Source organism: Papio anubis, chromosome 2, assembly GCF_008728515.1.
Source record: "Papio anubis isolate 15944 chromosome 2, Panubis1.0, whole genome shotgun sequence".
In the NCBI taxonomy this organism is placed as follows: Eukaryota; Metazoa; Chordata; class Mammalia; order Primates; family Cercopithecidae; genus Papio; species Papio anubis.
Window position 1 is genome coordinate 42,842,551 of NC_044977.1, and position 18,406 is coordinate 42,860,956.

Sequence of the window (18,406 nt, forward strand, 5' to 3'; positions counted from 1 at the left end):
TAAAAGCATAGATGTACACCATGGGTCATGAGCACTGAGTTGTTATTTTCTTATCAGTTAACGGAGCTTGGAGGCAGAGTTGATTTCCGGAGTGGGAATTCACCTGCTCTTCCTCCCTCCCTGCTGCCTAATTCAATGTTCCCTCTCCCAGTTCTTCCTCGTTAACAGGCCTGGCACACCAAGCTGGCAGTGATCCAGAGCCCTCTTGGCTCAAGAAGAGGTTTTCCAAAACATTAAAAGCTTTAGGGACTTAAGTCCTGGCTAAATGCACTGCAGTTGCAATTTCAGGATAAGAAAACCTGTTTTCATAACCTCTCAGATAAGTTGCCCTGCCCCTGAATTGTCTATTGTTGACAACCACATTTGTGCCGTGGGGAATACGGGAGGGGAGAAACTGTGCTGCGTAGCCCCAAATATAAGGTGTGGCTTTTTAAAGGAAGCGAAATAGAAGAAATGCAGCTGGCCTTGTATTTACAGCAGTAAGCAGTAAGATGTATGTGGCTCTGGGAATCTGTCTTCCTTAGCCCCACCTCTGGTGCTGGAGTCTGTCAGACTTGGGTCTGAATCATAGCTCTCTTACTTGCTGTGTGACCTTCAGCAAATTTCTTAACTCCCCTTAGTCTTAGTTTCTTTATCTATAAAATGGGAACAATAAAAGTGCTTACTTCGTACACTTGTCAAGATAATTCAGTTAGATAACATGTGAACTGCTTAGCTCACTGCTGGTCATACAATAAGCACTCTGCTTTTGGCTGTTGTTGTTATCATGGGCTAATCCCTAAGCCCTGGATTTGGAATTAAAGGATCCTCTCTTGCATTCTGTTCCTTGCCAGGTGCTTTTGCATTTCTGTTTGTTAATAAGCACAGTTAGCTCTCTTGGCTCCCAGTAGCCAAGGGTCTCACATCCCAGGGCCAGCCTCTCCTGCCACCTCTCTCTCTCTCACACACACACACACACACCACCACCATCCAGGGACCCATGTTTGGCTCTATTTCAGGCTGCTGGCATCATCTCGGCCCAGGAGATCCCCAGGCCTTGATTCTCCCACCCTGTGTTTTCACGGTATTCATGGCAGATGTTTGAATTTATCCTTTATAATAATAGTATATTATTTTAAAATTATTAATTTTCTTTTCTTTTCTTCTTCTTTCTCTTTCTTTCTTCTTCTTTCTTTTCTTTCTTGAATTTAATCCTTTATAAGCATTACATGAGATTTTAAAATTGACTCTTTCTTTTCTTTTTTCTTTTCTTTTCTTTCTTTCTTTCTTTCTTTCTTTCTTTCTTTCTTTCTTTCTTTCTTGAATTTACCCTTTTAAGGGGCATACAGTATGCATATTTTAAAATTAATTTTCTTTCCTTCCTTCCTTCCTTCCTTCCTTCCTTCCTTCCTTCTTTCTTTTTTTGAGACAGAGTCTCACTCTGTTGCCCAGGCTGGAGTGTAGTGGTACGATCTCAGCTCACTATGACCTCTGCCTCCCTGGTTCAAGTGATTCTTCTGTCTCAGCCTCCTGAGTAGCTGGGATTACAGGCGCGTGCCACCATGCCCGGCTAATTTTTGTATTTTTAGTAGAGACGGGGTTTCACCATATTGCCCAGGCTGGTCTCAAACTCCCGACCTTGTGATCTGCCCACCTCAGCCTCCCAAAGTGCTGGAATTACAGGCGTGAGCCACCGCGCCTGGCCTAAAATTAATGTTCTTTCTTATATCTCTCATCAAAACCATTCTACAAGTATTTGCTAGGTATATGTTGCATGCCAAGTACTTTGCAGATTCCATATAATAGTTATAAAAAAAGCCAAACCACCCAGTGTCTCATGACCAGAGACGAGACTGTTCAGCTAGCAGTGCAGAAGGACACATGAGCACTGCACATACATGGGAAAGGACACAGAGCAAGTGCTGGGCAGGGAGGAATCAGAAGGCCTATGCAAGAGCTAAGGGCAGTATCTGGTTGTGTTCTGGAAGCCTCTTTCTTTCCTTTCTTTTTTTTAGGCAAGTTTTTTTCTTTTTAACTTTTATTTAGAAATAACATCGGATTTATAGAAGAGTTGCAAGAGGAATCCAAAGGATTGTTATGTGCCCTTTATTTCGATTCCACAAATATTAGTATTTTATCACATTTGGTTTTATCATACTTCTCTTCTATATATATGAAGTTTATACATGATATTCCTTTGCCCCCTAAATACTTCAGTATTTCCTAAAACACAAAAACATTCTCTTATGTAACCACAGTACAACGATCAAAACTAGGAAGGTAGTATTTGATTCAGGACCCAAACCAGAATCACACAGTGCATTTAATTGTCCTTCGTTAGTCTCCTTTAATCTGGAACAGTTCTTCAGTCTCTGTCTTTTGTGACCTTGACATTTTTAAAGAATTATCCTCAATTTGGTTTTTGACGATGTTTTCATTTAGTGCGTTATATTAGGGGGCACCTGACGTCAACTTGACCCATTACTGGTGGTGTTTCTGTTGGCCCCTTAGTTAAGGGGGTTTCTGCCATCTACAGTGGGGAACCACTGTAAAGTTACATTTTCTGATGGGGAGACACTTTGAGGCAGTTAATTATTTTCATAATGGTAGCCAAGTGGTGGTAATTTTTTTCTTTAAACATTTAGATTGGACATGCTTATTATGACAAGTGGAAAAAATAGAGAAAGGGGAAGAATAAATACTACTGAGGGCAAATCCTCAGTGTTTTTCTGAGCATACTTTTGTTTACTTACAGTTGTGGTTATACCATGCATATTTTAAATTCTATTTTTAAAGACAACATTAAAGCAAACATTTTTGCATTGCGAAGTCTTTAAAAACACCATTTAAATAAAATACCATCTAAATGGCTTATTCTTCTATTGAGTGGCTTACTCTGTGTAACCATTCTGTCGTTGCTGGACATTTAGGTTGTTTATAGGTTTTAACTCTTATGAGTAGAATGGTTGTGAGTCATATGTGTGTCAGACCTCTGCTAATTTCCTCAGGACACATTCCCAGAAGTGGAATTACCAAGTCAAAGAGCATAAATACTTTAGAGATACATGATAAATTATGCCAGCTACCTTTCCAAAAGAATGGTACTAGTTGAGGTTTCTGCCAGCAGTATATGACAGTTGAGCTCCATATTTTAAGAGGTTCACTAATGGTGTTTCTCAACCTTTTATTTTTTTTAAACTGTGACCCACCAATGAAGATTTGGGTTGAGATTAATTTCCTATATTTTGATTTATGAGAGCCTAGGTATTTATTTCTAAAAACAAATTATGGTATAAAATAGCACATTACTCTTTTCAAGCTGTAACAGTCTGAAACAGAGCATTGGGAAGAGCTCTGGGAATCACTGAGGTGGCGGTGTCTGGACAGTGGGGGATTTGAGGTCACGCATGAGGAATTAGGATATTTCACCTAGAGAATCCTAGAAGAGACATGTTTGCTGTCTTTGGAGTGTGATAGGCTGACAGATGTGCGCGCGTGGCCGGGGGGATTTAACATTTCTAATGAGGAGCGCTCCAAGATGATATGGGTATGGTGTAGGACATGGGACTTCCACATATTAGCATATTGAGTTCCCACAGCTTCCTGGTCCAGCTGAGTTGAGTGGTCTCAGGAGATTTTGAGTCCCTGGCTCTGGAGGGCTACCTGGAGGCTGGAGATGGTATGTGAGGAATTTTGAGGGGATTTCTATATTTGTGGGAAACCAGTCAGCCCAACTCAAATCCGAATTGAAAGAGATGTCCTGGCTTTTTTGTCTCCAGAATGGTCCTCTTACCAGAAAAGGGCTGGGGTAAGGAAACAGGGGAGTTCCTGGGCTAATTCTTCTTTCATTTGTGGATAGCTGGCATCAGGTGACCAAGGTACCTGATAAGAACAGGCACACTGAAAATCTGGGCTACTAGGAAGAACACTGGGTAAATCAATCCCTTGACAGTCTCTCTGTCTCCTTCCTTATAGATAACATATCTAAAGTTTAATGCATGATTTGGTGCTTGAGGCACTTTGAAATATCCCAATTAGAACAGATGTTTGTATTTCTTTCTAGTTAAAGCTTTTGTTCAAGATCTATTTGTATGTGTGCCAGAAGACCCAGAATGAGAACTCCTTAAAAAGATCATTTATTGGCCGGGTGCAGTGGCTCAAGCCTGTAATCGCAGCACTTTGGGAGGCCGAGACGGGCGGATCACGGGGTCAGGAGATCAAGACCATCCTGGCTAACCCAGTGAAACCCCGTCTCTACTAAAAAATACAAAAAACTAGCCAGGCGAGGTGGCGGGCACCTGTAGTCCCAGCTACTCGGGAGGCTGAGGCAGGAGAATGGCGTGAACCCGGGAGGTGGAGCTTGCAGTGAGCTGAGATCCGGCCACTGCACTCCAGCCTGGGTGACAGAGCAAGACTCCGTCTCAAAAAAAAAAAAAAAAAGATCATTTATTTCACTCATGCAGAAGCCTGCACAGGGATATTCCAGGGCCAGAATATCCCTGTGTAGTGTCAGGGACCCAGGTAACATCTATCTTGTTAGCTCCTCTTTAGCAGGCCCTTCCTCCCCATTGTCTCAAGGTGGCTGCTTGAGTTCCAGCCATCTTGTCCAAATTCCAGCTGGCAGGAATGAGGCAGGGACTGAGAAGAGTCATGTCAGATGTCTGTTAAAGTTGCCACATCACACTTAAGCTCGCGTTCCAGGGGCTGGCACATGGCCACACTTGCTGCAAGGGAGACTGAGAGGTGAAGAGGTTTTTACTGCAGGTGGCCACTTACCCAGGGAAACTCAATGGTTTCTTCACAAAGCATGATTACCTCACAGTCCTCTGGTAGTGATCATGAGAATAGGTTTACCAAATGATACGACTGTAAAGAACTTTGGAAATCACTCTCAGTTCCTCAGTTTTCCAGAGTAGGAAGCAGACTTGGAGAAGGAGAGACATCAACCAGTAATAATCAAAGTCAGCACAAAACTTGAGCTTCTGACTCCAGGTACAGTGCTCTTTCCGCCACACCACAAGCTCTAAATTCTCAGCCCGCTCAAGTTCTCTGACCTTGGATTCAGGGCCACATCTGTTTTCTCAGGTCCTCCTCTTTTCCCTGAGTCCCTTTAGTACCAGCTTCTTAAGAGTCTAGACTTAGATTCTGACATTTCAAAACTATTTTGAGCAAAATGTGGGTTAAACTAAATTAAACCTGTTTCTTCACAGTTCTCAACATAAGGGTATCTTTTTTCCAGGTGACAGAGCAAAAGAGGTTGAGTCCCACCTTCACCCTTTTTCCTCAATGTTAAACTTCTGTTCCCAAGTCTTCCTCCGTTAGCAAGCTGCTTTTACATAATTGAATATCGCTGGCTTCATGGTCTGCATTGAATAGTAAATCCATAATGACAGACGGCTTTGCTAGTTACAGAGAATGTGAGGGTGCTGGCACACGCCCCAGAGATGAGGAACTTTTTAAAGCTGAGGTGTAATGTGGCAAGGACTGTTCTCCCTGATTATCTTCCGGCGTACTGGGACTCTTATCTCTTTAGTTTGATGGTGATGCTGGGTGGCGATCAGCCTCATTAAGTGAGGTAAGTGAAGAGGGGAGTTTGTGTGTGCTGTGTTAGCAGATGGAGAGGACCACACACTTCCTGCACACAGTCTCTGGCTGGGAACAGACCTGGGCTAATTGCCACATTTAGGATCTTCATGCTCTTGGTCCCAGGAACCTTGGGAGACTCCAGGATCTGCTGGGCTTGCAGAAAGCAGAGGGTTAGTCTAAACCCCTGCTGGGACCCTCCTTGCCCTGGGATTCTGGGAGATGGGGGCATTTCCTGGTTGCTTTGGCAGGCCCTGCCTTGGAAGGAGATGTGCCTTTTCTGCTTGGGTTGTGCCATCTGTTGCAGCAGTCCAGGGAGCCTGTGGGGTTGAGAGAAGCAGGCCTCCTCTGGCCAGGAGTCGGGAGTTGGGAGGCCCAACTTGTAGTCCTGGCTCTGTTACTTACCTACTGTGTGACCTTCGTAATTAATGTAACCTGTCTGAGCCTCAGTTTCCTCATCTGTAGGATGAGGCAGGTACCTACTCACTGGGGTATTGTGAGGGGTAAACGAGTTAGTGGGTATGAAACCTGGGAAGTGTGCTCTAAATGTGCCGTGTGACCTCTTGGTCTGGGTCGCTGTGCAGCTGGTGATGATTCGAGGCTTTCTGGTGGCTGAATGTGTGTACGTGTTCGCTCCTTCCTGCCTGGACCTGCTGCCCTGCCTGATTGCAGACAGGGCCCCTGGAGAGGAAGAGGTGGTCCCTGTGTTACTGCTGTCCTTGCTCCCCTTCTAAGTTGTCTTGTTAATACAGAGAAGTGCAATTATTCTGTGCTTCTGCATGCCAAACGTTAGATTCTTTGTCATTTCCCCCCTCATGTAGTCCTAAGCCACCCTGCAAACTGGGCACTGGTATTCTCCTCTCCACCTTGCAGGTGGGGAGTTGACGCTCAGAGGTCTAGTAACAGGCCTGAGGTCATCTTGCTGTAAGTGGTGGCACCTGGATTTTCCCCAGGTCTGTCTGACTCCTGAGCCAGTGCTCTTTCTGTGGTGTCTGGAAGACTGCAGAGCGGGGAGAAGAGAGTGGGTTTCTAAGTGGATGGTGGTTTGTCTGGCAGGCTCTGAATGAGCAGACACCTGTTACAAGAGCACGGCAGGGGGTCTGGAAGATGAGGAAGGACTCAGTCTCCACCCCATTGCCTCCAGACATGGCAGAGGTGGGCAGTGAGGACCTCCGTGCCCGGCACTCTGTTGCTGCTGGACTCTGAAGAGAGCCTGTACTCAGGGGAGGGATTGGGTGGTGGAAGGGGACTGGTGCTCTGGAGGGAGGGGGTGCAGTGAAGCTCTGTGAGGGGGTTTGGAGGTTGGGGGCATTGGTGCTCTGACAGCGATGTGCTGGTTGGCTGATAATAGGCAGGACCTGGCATTGGGGGCCTCTGTTTCCCAGAAGCAGAAAAGGGGAAAACCATTTTTGCTGGCAGTGTTCTGCCCTGCACCAGGGAGATGCTTTATGGGTCTCAGCTCAGCCAGCAGGGGCAGCTCAGCCCTGATGTAAATACTGTTAAAGCTGAGGGTTGTGAGCAGAAAGAAAGCAATTATTGGAGAAGGTCAGAAGGGGTTTGCATGGTGAACAAAGGGGATCTTTTTTCTCTCCTTTACCTCTAGAGCGATTGACTTCGAATGTAAAGAGCCTGCCAAGCCCAGGAACAATGCCATGACTGGCATGGAACCCTGGCTGCCTTTGGAAGCACTTCTCAAATCCTGCCCTTTCCCCCGCAAGGGCTTGACAAAGGAGCAGATAGTTTTTGCATCATTAACGTTGTTATTGTTGCTGTAGTTATTGTTGTTATCAAGGTTTGTGGGTTGTGACTTATGAAGTCTGCAGTAAGGCTCTTGGCAAGGTGCCGCGAGGTTTGCTGGGACTGCATCTTAAGGAAAGGAAGGAGCGTGTACATTGGAAAGGTTAAAATAGACTGAAGTGGAGGAGAAAGGAGAATGTTAAGTGGCAGGAGGAAAGTCCCCTTGGGCTTATGGGGAGGGAGGAAACGCCTCCTACTTGTCTGCCCCTGTGGTTGTTTGCTAGGGTGAGGGTCTGTCTGAGGCCAGACACAGAGGGGCCTTTCATCCTTCCCCTTCTCAAAAGCCCGGTTAGTGTCTCAACTCTTTGGACCCCATGTCTCAGGATTCTCCCTGGATCGGCCTATCTTGATGATTTTTCCTCTCTTGTTCTCAGATCCTGCCACTCTGGGCAAATCCTGCTTCGCCTCTGCCCACTAATGCCTGCACGCCCCCATCTTCATGGGATACAACTTATCCTTCTTCTGACCCTGTGGAACCTCCTTGCACCTTCCCATTATCACCCCAGCTCCTGTGCTGGGTAGACTTTCTCTCCTCTGCAACCTGGCTTCCAGCTCCCGCCACGTGTACCACTGACATTCTCTCCAGTGTTCCCAGGGACTTCACCGCCTTTGGCCCTGTCCCAGCCCCTCCCCACTCTGCCTGCCTGTGGATCACTCCCTTTTCTTTAAAAGCGTCCCCTCCCTAGTCTCTGTGGACGCAGCCCTCCCCACCTCCCTCTTGGTCCTGCCTCCTCCCTCACTGAGGGTGTTTCCTGTCTCCTCCCTCTGAGCCTGGCCCACGGGGACTTCATTTACTTGGTGGCTCACCTTGCAACCTGGAGAATGCCTGTATTTGATGCCTCACTGTCTACCTGTCCAAAACCTGAGCCTATTATCATCTTCCTTAATGTGAGAGAAAAGCCTCCTTCGCTGCTGCTTCTCTGTTCTTCCATCTTTGGCTGTTGTTCCAGCCTCCCAACCCAGAATTCTGGGAGTCATTTTAGACTTTTTTTCTCTTTCTTCCTCACTTACCTATGAATAGTCATTGGGTTTTGCTGTTTTTCCCTCTGAGGCTTTTGCATTGATCCATGTCTCTCCACTCGGGCAGTCACCCAGCAGGGCCCTCCACCTCCGGCCTCCCTGGCTGCTGCCCAGTCTGAGGTCACGGCCAGATGAGTCTCTACAATGCCATGTTCATCCTTTCACTCCCCTGCTAACTGGGCAATGATGCTTCCCACTCTCTTCTTGCACCAGGCCAGGCCCTTGGGCAGACTTTGAAGAGCCCAGCCTGCCCCGCTGACTTCTGCCGTGCTCCAGCCCAGACACCCCCTGAGCTGTGATCTGTCTCGTTTCCATAGTCCCTTTGGGCCTCCCAAGGGCTGCTGTGGACTCACCCCATCACATGCTGATAGTGGGTGACCTCTGCTAAGGTCAGGAGTGTGGTGACAGTATAATTTGTCATGTTTATAATTCTGGGCAAACATTTCCTGAGGGCTTTCAATGGACCAGGCCCTGTGCAGGGCCCTGCCCTCCTCCAGAGCTCTTAATCTTGGGGGTGGGGGTGAGGGTAGGGAGATGGACCCTTCACACAGCTTCCAAACCGGCTTGGCTGTGGGTTATGCCCAGTCTGAGCCCCAGCGTCATGCCCAGTGATGGTTTTCAAGCAAAGTAAATTTGCTCAGCACGTTTCTGGTTGGGCTTAACTTCTCTACTGCGTGACACCAAACGCTGGGTGAGGGGCTTGGCTGGCTGGCTGGAAAGTGGTTTGTTAAATCTCAGTGGCCCTTGGTTAGATGACCTGCGGGATGGACTGGGTTTTATGGGAAGGAAGCTGAGGGTGTGCTGTGAGCCTCAGCCTCTTGTGGTTTCTCTTGTACACGCTTTGTTGTCGCTGCAACCCAGCTGCACACAGTGCTGCCTGGCAGATGAGCTCTAGGCTCACCCTCCCTCCTGCCTTCCCTTTTCCTTCTCCCTAGTTCCAGAAGCGTAGGTGCCTACCAGCCTCAGGAGAGGCTGGGCTACAGGTCAGAGTCCTGAGGCCCTGGGCAAGAGCAGTTGTTGCTCTCCACTGGTCAGATTATCTGAGGATTAAAAACAGCAGTGAGGCAATGTGTTTTTCCAACAGATTATTTTTTTCCCTTTAATCATGTGCATTGAGCTGTGGAGTTTTCAGTCTGAACTCCATTAGCTCCCTGGGAGCAGTAGGATAACATATAATAATAATAAAGTTTAGCAAGCTTTTTGGTGAGCTCTTAAGGTGGCCTGCATAAGGGCAGTGGGTCCTCAGGCATTTTACCCTGCTCTGCAGGGTGTGATGAGGGAGAAATCATACCTTGGCTTCCTCTTGGATGGCTTTACTCTGGGGAGAGGGAAACTTTGAATTCCAATGGCAGATTATATTTAGAAACACTAGAATATGGTCATGTTTCAGTCTTCTTCTCTGCTGAGATGGAAGTTTGTGTTGCATATTATGGTAACTGATACTCTCAGAGTGCTTTCTGATTTATAAAACACGTTCAATAAATTATCCCATTTCATCCTCACAGCAATCCCACGAAGGAAGTATCATTATCTCTATGTCAGACGGGAGTCACTAAGCCTCTAAAAGGTTGAGTGACATTGGCTAGGCATCTTAGCTCTTGAGTGGTAGGGCTCAGACTCAATCCAAGGCTTCTGGCTGCAAAGAGGCAGGGGGCTGAGAAGGCGTGAGCTCATATTAGAAAGACTGGGATTCAGGTCCTGGCTGTACTTAACGAGCTGTGTAATTTTGGTCATATTATTTTTAAAACAATTTTTTGTAGCAGAAATTAAAACTCCTCTCAGTATGACCAAGCATATCAAATAAGCTATGGTTGCCTCTTCTTATTGACCGTGTTCCTCCATGAGCTCTGTCCTCACTCTGTTCTGGTCTGGTTGCTCTGCAGGCTGTTGAACAGTTGTCATCCTGGGATTTCTCTTCACCATCAACGCGGTCAACCTTTTGTCTCTCTCTTTCATTAAATTCTTTGTTTCCATGTCGAATTTTTCATTTACTTTTTGTTTTAGTGGAAAATGGGTCCTAGTATCTTTCTGAGAAAGGGTACACTGGTGGTAAATTTTATACATCTGATATCTTTAATCTGTTCAAGTAGGTTTATTTTCATGATTGGTGGATAGTTTAGCTGGTTACAGAATTCCAGTTAGAAATCATTTTCCTTGAGAATTGTGAAGCCAATGTTTCATTGTCTTTTGTGTGCTGATGAACAGTCTTATGGCAGTTCTGACTCCTGATCTTTTGTATGTTGTATTTTTTTTTTATTTGAAATGGTTAGGATCTCCCCTTTGTCAGCAGTGTTCTGAAAGTTTTCAGTGATGTATTTTGGTAAGAGTCTTTTTATTCATGATGCTGGGCCCTGCCATCTGAAGACTGACATCCTTCAGGTTTGGAACATTTTCTTGAATGATTATTTTTAATTTATTTGCTTTTTTAGAGATTGAGTCACTGTTGCCCAGGCTGGCCATGAACTCCTGAGCTCAAGTGATTCTCCTGCCTCAGCCTCATGAGTAATTGGAACTGCAGTCATGAGACGCTGTGCCAGGTCTCGAATTAACTTTTTGATAATTGATTTTTCTCTTTTTTTTTCTCTCTTTTTCTTTTTCTTGAGTCTCTTTAATTTGGCTCTTGCACTTAATGGGTCCATTCTCTTATTTTTCTTAAGTCCTTTTTTATTTCTTGATCTTTTTGTTGTGTTTTCCAGGAGTTTGTTTTTGTTTTCTCAATTCTACTTCCAACCCTAATTATTTCTGTGATAATTTTACTTTCCAAGAGATTTTCATGATTCTCTTTGAGTATTTATTTTTCTTCATGTCATTCTATTCTTATTTTATGGATGCACCATTTTATTTCTCTGAGAATAATAATTTTCTTGTTTACTTCTGTGCTTTTAATTTTCTTTTTCCTCTACATTTCATCTTTCCATTGGTTTGTTCTGGTCTCTGTCATTTGTAACTGGTGAACTTTGATCATCTGTCTGTTTTGAAGAGCAAGGTACTCGCCCATGGACTGGCAGCTCTGTGAGTGTGTAGAGGGAGTGGAGAGTGCTTGTTTACTGGGAGAGCCTCACAGTAGAGATTTGAGCAGGAACTCAGCTGTTTGATCTCCAAATCACTGTCTTTATGTTGTTTTTCTTATGCTTCTCAGTTTCCCCAGAGGGAAATTCTCTAATCTCTTGCCTGGGGAAAAAGACTGGCAGGTCGCATTCCAGAGAAGGGAAGGGAGATGCTGGGGGCCAGGAGCTTGGAGAAATGAGTGATCTCAAGATTCAGTTTGTAGACTTCCTCTGAATCCCCTTGTCTTTTCTGACGGCCATCCTCCTACCCTCTGCCGGGTTATCTCCCAGTGGAATTTTTCTTACTCAATCTCTCCATATAGTAACCCTCTTGCTTTCTGTCAGGTGGGCAAGGGGCTGTTGCCCAGCTGTGCAGTCTGGGCAAGGGGATCTGCTTTGTGTCTACTCCTTATTCACACTTTTAATAAACCCCCACCCACTGCTTTTAGCCCACCCTTCATTGTGCCTGCAGAGGTGCCTGACACCTCCAGTTCCCAAAGTTTCCCAGGGTTCTCTGGGGGAGAATTGGCTTATTTCTTGTTGACTAACCTCCTGAGATCACTTGCCTGAGTAAGAAAAGCTAAAAGCCTCTTACCCATCCATTCCCACCCTAAGCATTAAGGGATGATCTTATTTCTCTGTATATTTTATGCTTTGGTGCTGCTAGATGGGATGGAGTTTTTACATTGCCCGAGAATATGGCATTGGGGTAACATGAGGAATATGGACAGACATTGACCTCCCAGGGGGCTCTCGACTGATGTGTAACAATGCAGAATGTTTATACAAACCTCCCTTGGTATCCTTGAGGGATTGGTTCCAGCATCCCGCCTCCACAGGGTACCAAAGCCCATAGATGCGCAAGTCCTTTATATAAAATAGCATGGTATTTGCATCTAACCTATGCATGGCTTCCTGTATACTTTAAATCATCTCTAGATTGTTTATGATACTGAATACAATATAAATGCCATGTAAGTAGTTGTTATATTGTATTATTTTTATTGGTATTATATTTTACTGTTATCCTGTTATTTTTTATGTTTTCAAACATTTTCCATCCATAGTTGGTCAAATCTGTGGATGCAGAACCTGCGAGATAGAGGGCTGACTATGTATATCTGTAGTCCATACAGCCTTATAAAAGTGCATGGGGAAGGGAGACTGGGAGTGGGCTGCAGAGTGTCCCTAGAGGTGAAGAAGTAGGTGTGGTGCATGAGATGTGTTGGTTTGCCCTCATCCTCTGGAAGGAAAGCAACTCTAGGCAGCACATCTGTGGGCACCGATTCTTCTGGGGCCCAGCCAGAAGCTGGAACTCACGGTCATTGGCTCCTTGATCCCCAGGTGGTCCTGCCATTGTGGCTGTCCTCTGCAAAGGTCTCCTCACTCATTGAGAGAATCTCTGACCCCAAGGACTTGAAAAAACTGCTCAGAACCCGGAATAATGTACTGGTGCTTTACTCCAAATCTGGTGAGTGTCCCTTTCCAGCCTTGAGGTCAACCATCGGGGTAGGATGGGATTCAGGGGAAGGAAGGGGGTGGACATGGAAAGCAGGAGACCTTAGGATGAAAACCACTCAGGGAGGGTCCAAGGGACTTGGGGTTTGTTAGCTTTCCTCAGAAGACAGAGGCAGAGGCATACAGGAGCATTAGCTCTGCCGCTTTCTGATCCCAGGGGTGGTTCCGTTTCTTTTTATGAGTGTTGGGAAAGCCCTCTGGAGCCCCTCACTCCTCAAGAGGGAGAGGGCGTGTGTGAAGTAGGATGGAGGATCACAATGGCGGGCACTGGGGATGGATGTCCTGGCTTCCTGCACAGGCATGGGGCCGATCCCTGCCAGGGCACACTTTGCCAGAGCTGTTGATTTACTGGCCAGGCCGGCCTGTTGCCAGCTGAATGGGCCCCAGGCTCGGGAGCACTCACCCCAGCTGGCAGCCCTGGCCCTGCCAAGCCCATCTGTCCTGCTCTGGGGTCAGATGCAAGACTGAATTTGGAGTGGGCTCTAAGCTTGGGACACAGCATTTCTTGGGGGCAGGAGCAGCAGCCTGCCTCTCTTCCGACCTTGAGACTGGCAAGGACATAGCAGATGGAGAGAGGTTTGCTTGGCTCTTGGCAGTGACTTTGGGGGAGGGTGAACACTGACTCCGTTGAAGTTGTTCCAGCGGAGTTAAGTGTTTTTTGCTGCTTCTAAGGATGCCAAGTTTTCTGTGGCCCTGGAGAAGCAGCAGCCAATGGCTGGGCCGGTTCCGGGCACAGGTTTCCCCGGCAGCTCAGCCTCAACCCTCACTGGCACCTGGGGGATGATAGAGGCTCCAGATGTGCCTGCATTCTCCAGGCATCCCTGGCATGTGGGATGTCTTCATTGCCACTTGCGGCTGCTGCTTCCCCTTCTGAGGGTCTGACACACATACCCCGAGTGCATTGTTGGGAGCACAGCATGTGACTAGCATTTCTCTGCTGTCACCTCTCAGGAATAGAGGTGAAATCAAGGGAAAGGGAAGCAGTGTACTCTTGAGGCCTGGGGCATAGGGCCCTGAAAACATGTGGCTTGCTGCTTTGGATACTCCTGGAGTTGGAGCTAGGATGACTGTCAGTGATAGACATGTTCCATTCCTTCTCTAGGGTAGATCCCACCATATAAGCTCATCATAATACAGTCTCATTTGCTCCTTTGCCAGGAGGGAGGCAGTGCGGGTTGTCAGAGGACATCCAGTGTACATATGAGGAAATGGAAGCTGGGAGTAGCAGACTCGTTTGAGATCTCCTAGCAGCAGGTGGGAGCTGGTCCCCTATGCCCCGCTGCCTCTTATTTTCTCTGATGGAGGATGGGAAGAGAGTATTGATTCTGCAATGAGAGAAGGGCTTTGAGATCAGAATGGGGCTGAGGCCGGAAAATCATTAGGGAGTTAGAGAGTGGAAAGGTGGGGCCTGTTGTCAGGAGCTTGCAGGGCAGGAGGTAGCGCCTAAGCTCTCTTTCCCTCACCCCACCCTGTCTCGAGCCATTGCGAGTAGAGGCCCTGGTGCTTCCCACTTGTCAGCCTACCTCCTGCTTTCATTGCCTGATGGGGCCTGGGCAATTATTTTAACTTCCTGCCTCCTTGCCCAGGCCTGCTGCACAAGAGACATGTGACCTTCAGTGGGATTTTGAGCAGTGCAAAAACTGGATTTTCTTTGCTCCCTCCCATCCTTCCAAGCAGTGCCTCCCTTTCCATGGCTGAAATGCAGGTTAGGGCAGGGGGTACTTTATCTTGCTCTAGTTTATTTCTCCCCCTCCCCTGCTTCCCAGAACCCAGTCAGAACAGTGAAACAATGGCTTCCCCACTTCAGTGGCTTGCCCTCCTCCTGTCACCCTGGCCGTGGTTTCCTGGGAGTGCCTCCTCCGAGTGACTCCGTGCATGTCTCTTGAGCGATACTTTTGTTTGCTTCTGTGAAAGGCTCAGCATGCTCTGTATTCACAAACAGCTACCATTATCCACACTAGAAAAGGCGATCTGTGGAGGCACATGATTCAGACATCATTTCTGCTTGGCGTGGGGATGTATCATACGGTTTCTGGCGGGAGAAAGCGGCAGATCACTCTCCCCACCAGTCTTTGTCTGGCAGGACTTTCAAGTGAGCTCACAGGTGTCACCTAGGAGAATGTGACTCAGGAGCCTGCTGGCCATAGGAATCAAACACTGGCCACAGCCACTTTGCAGTGGATCATTGCAGGCTGGCAGTGCTGAAATCCTGGCCACAGAGGCTCTGTCCCTAAGACCCTGCCCTCCCACAGTAGTATCCGGGTGCCTTGCCCTGACCCATCAGGATTGACACCTGCACCAATGAGAAAGTCTTCCTTTCTTGCGATCACTCCATCCTGTCCCAAGGCGTGGTCCACATTCCTGCAACTGACTCCTGGAGGTGCTGTCAGGACCAGCTCTTGCCCCGTGGCTTCTGGGGAAGTGGGCTGTTAAATGGGGCTTAGGTGTCTTTGGCATTGGCCCATCAGAGCCTAGTGTCACGTATAGACCTCATTTTACCACCAGGTTGTACTGAGCTCCTAGATAAGCGTGTGCTCCACAAGTAAAGGAAGGATCTGACCCCAGCTCTCGTCAGCTCCTAGGTGGGGTGCCAGGACATTTGAACATGGAGTCAGCAGCATCATTCCCTGCTTTAGTTATAGGATTGTCATTGTTTATGGAATTTTCGAAATGTATCCCAGAAAGACATGAGTCAGAGACTTTACTGGCCTTGAGGATCTGGCTGAGAGATTCTTGGAAGAGTAAGGTGTGAAGTGTGGATTAAGGCAGGGTGACTTGGGGGTTCTGTGTCCAAGAGGAAGGCCCCTGAGGATGGTGGGATCAGGGGTTTCTGAGAAGAGCCAGGACTATTCTTGCAGCACAGGCCCTGGCACTGTTGAGTGCAGGGATGGGTGTTTTACCTGGTGCTCAGGACTTTTCCACCCGCTCTGGGATTGGTCTCCATCCTTCCTCACCTCTGAGGGAAGATGGCAGAGGTGACCCAGTGCCTTTGGGCACAGATGTTTAATTTTCTGTTTTTTTACAGAGGCGGCAGCTGAAAATCATCTCAGGTTACTGTCCACAGTGGCCCAAGCGGTGAAAGGACAAGGCACCATCTGCTGGGTGGACTGTGGGTATGTGCTGGGGCCATGTGCCATGTGGCTGCTGGGCAGGGGGCACTTGGGGCTTTGAAGGGTGGGGACGGGAACTGTCCCTTGACTCATAATCTGGGAGGGAGTATGCGATGGAAAGGTTCCCTCTAGTGATACTTCAAGGTCACTCGGGACTGGAAGAGTGGTGTCTGGCTTTCCACCCCTTTCTTCACAGCCCAGCCCCCTTTCTTCCCTTTTTCCATAGAGATTTCACTTTCTTCTATTTCTATGTGTTGCTTTCTTCTGTCTTCCCAGAGGGAGGTGAGTGGCAGAGGGGGCCTTCCTGTCTTACAGAGGGTGGCCTTGATACCCCGAGAGGCAAGGTGATTTTCAGGGTTACCCAGCAGGTTTGCCTGTGGTGGGTCTGCAGCAAGAACCATGAGCTTTACCCCCAACCCAGGACATTACCACTAGATGCCTCTGCTGCCCAACATGCAAAGGTAGAATCAGTGGGTCGAGCTGCCTGTGCCTTGGCTTCTGAGGGGGCCCAGGCCTGTAAAGGTCTTCTAAATCTTTAATGTAGCTATTATTGCCTGAGTAATACGCCCTGTTACTACCCTGCAGGTTAAGTGAACATTTATGGTACCCACCCCAGTGTAATCCTCTTCCTCTTCAGTCTGAGTTCTAAATGGTTACTTTTCAAGTGAATTTTTGGGACACAACTGATTTATAAGTTGATGACCTCAAGTTTGTTCTGCCTGTGATTAGAGAGCATTGAAGGAGATTCATATTTTGACAAAACACTGAGTGAAACTAGGATAATAAGTCTTAGTCAAGTGGTGTGTGCTGTAGAGGGTGTGCGTGTGTGTGTGTGGCCTTATACTTCTAGATTCATTCAGATACTAACTGAACAGAAAAGGCTGCTCACCAGGCAGTAGGTGAGATCTTAGCCATTGGTTAATTCTAGTTCATAGTTGATCCGAAAGGGTGCTTGCCTTCCAGGCATCTCTCTGTCTCCCATATTTGACCAGCTGTGCTCTGTGTGACTGGCAGAGTAACAAAGCCTATTAGATGGAGACAAGGCACTTTGGAATTTCCATATCTGGAGATGACAGCAGTTCTGCCAAGCTGATGGAGGTTTATTGTAGGGAGTTCTTACAAGGCTTGTAGGTGGCAGAAATGGGCAGAGGAGCTTTGACTTAGTTGCTATCTCCACCTGGGTCCATGTAACAGACATTACTGGGCATTTACTACGTGCTTTGAGAACACACAGATGGATAACTGCATCCTCAAGGAGCTCAGTATGTGAGGAGAGGGCAGACACTTAGCCCAGTGATTCCAATGTCAGGTGAACAGTGCCACAAACACAGACTCTATGTATGGAAGGAGAGCCCCTCCATTCTGCCTGGAAAGGTTGAGAAAAGCTTCACAGAGGAGGTCGTGTTCACATTTGGTGCAAAGACCTCAGAGCACAATACCACATGCTCACAGTGCCCTGGCTTTCCCTGCAGGCGGCCACCTATGGAGTGGACCCCTAGAACTGCCTGTGGAGGTGAAAGGCCTGCTGCTGTCCCTGAGTAGCCTGGAAAACATGCAGCGCAAGGTGCCTGAGTGAAATGGGGTCGGGGTAGTGGGTGAAGATAGACTATGGAGATTCAACTTCAGGACTCAAGTTTGGAAACATGATGTCTGGAGTCAATAAAAGTGCCAATGAGAACATCCTGTGAATTTCCACGTGCTCAAATTAAAATTGGGGCAGGGAAGCACCTTGGAGCTTGAAAGAGTTAACCCGAAGACGGAAGGATGGACTATTCCATGTAGTTGCCTTACTCTGTTGAATTTATTCCTGTAAGAGGAAATAGAAACTGAAATGTTAGATAGCTTTTAAAATAGTGTGGATAAGTAGGTGAATTATGGAGCCAAAGTGGATTAAGTTGGACTCAGGAATATCTGGGTGTGAGTTTGAAATTAGAGGCAGGGTGCAATCTTTCCTGAGTAGCCCAAGGTTCAGAACTCTGGGCTGTGGCCCAGGTAGGCCACTCTGGGTGGCAGCTGTCACGAACCACTGTTGGAAAAGGAGATCTCCGAGAACTCAGCTCCTGCCCTCCAGCTCATTCACTCCTGCTTCTAGACTTCTAAACTTGCCTGGAATCATCAGGACATGGGGAGCCCCCGTGTTAGCTCCACAGAGCCCTGCAATGAGAGCTCTCGCGGTTGTCCTAAGTGTGTCCAGTCCATTCTGTGGGTCTGTGAATGAGACACACCCAGGGATGGGCAGAAGTGCCGTTGGGAACTTTGCTTTCTGGTGCTGTGTGCTGAGGAGCGAGTAGGTGGCACGGGGCCAGGCTGCCTTCTTTATCCTTGTCACTGTAAAATAGCAGGTAGCCAGCC

The 18,406-nt window shown here is 47.4% G+C and overlaps 1 protein-coding gene across 3 annotated transcripts in view; it reads left to right on the forward strand.

Annotated features, from left to right (window-relative positions):
• PDIA5 (protein disulfide isomerase family A member 5) overlaps positions 1-18,406 on the forward strand; it is a 92,379-nt gene that overhangs the window by 9,524 nt on the left and 64,449 nt on the right. For 2 of the 3 annotated variants that reach the window (XM_021934125.2, XM_021934126.2), the window contains exons 2-3: positions 12,771-12,897; positions 15,970-16,057. In XM_021934125.2, the coding sequence (XP_021789817.2) occupies positions 12,771-12,897; positions 15,970-16,057 (215 nt within the window). Of the gene's footprint in view, positions 1-12,770; positions 12,898-14,102; positions 14,199-15,969; positions 16,058-18,406 lie in introns of all 3 variants that reach the window. The other variant, XM_021934127.2, reaches the window with a different exon arrangement.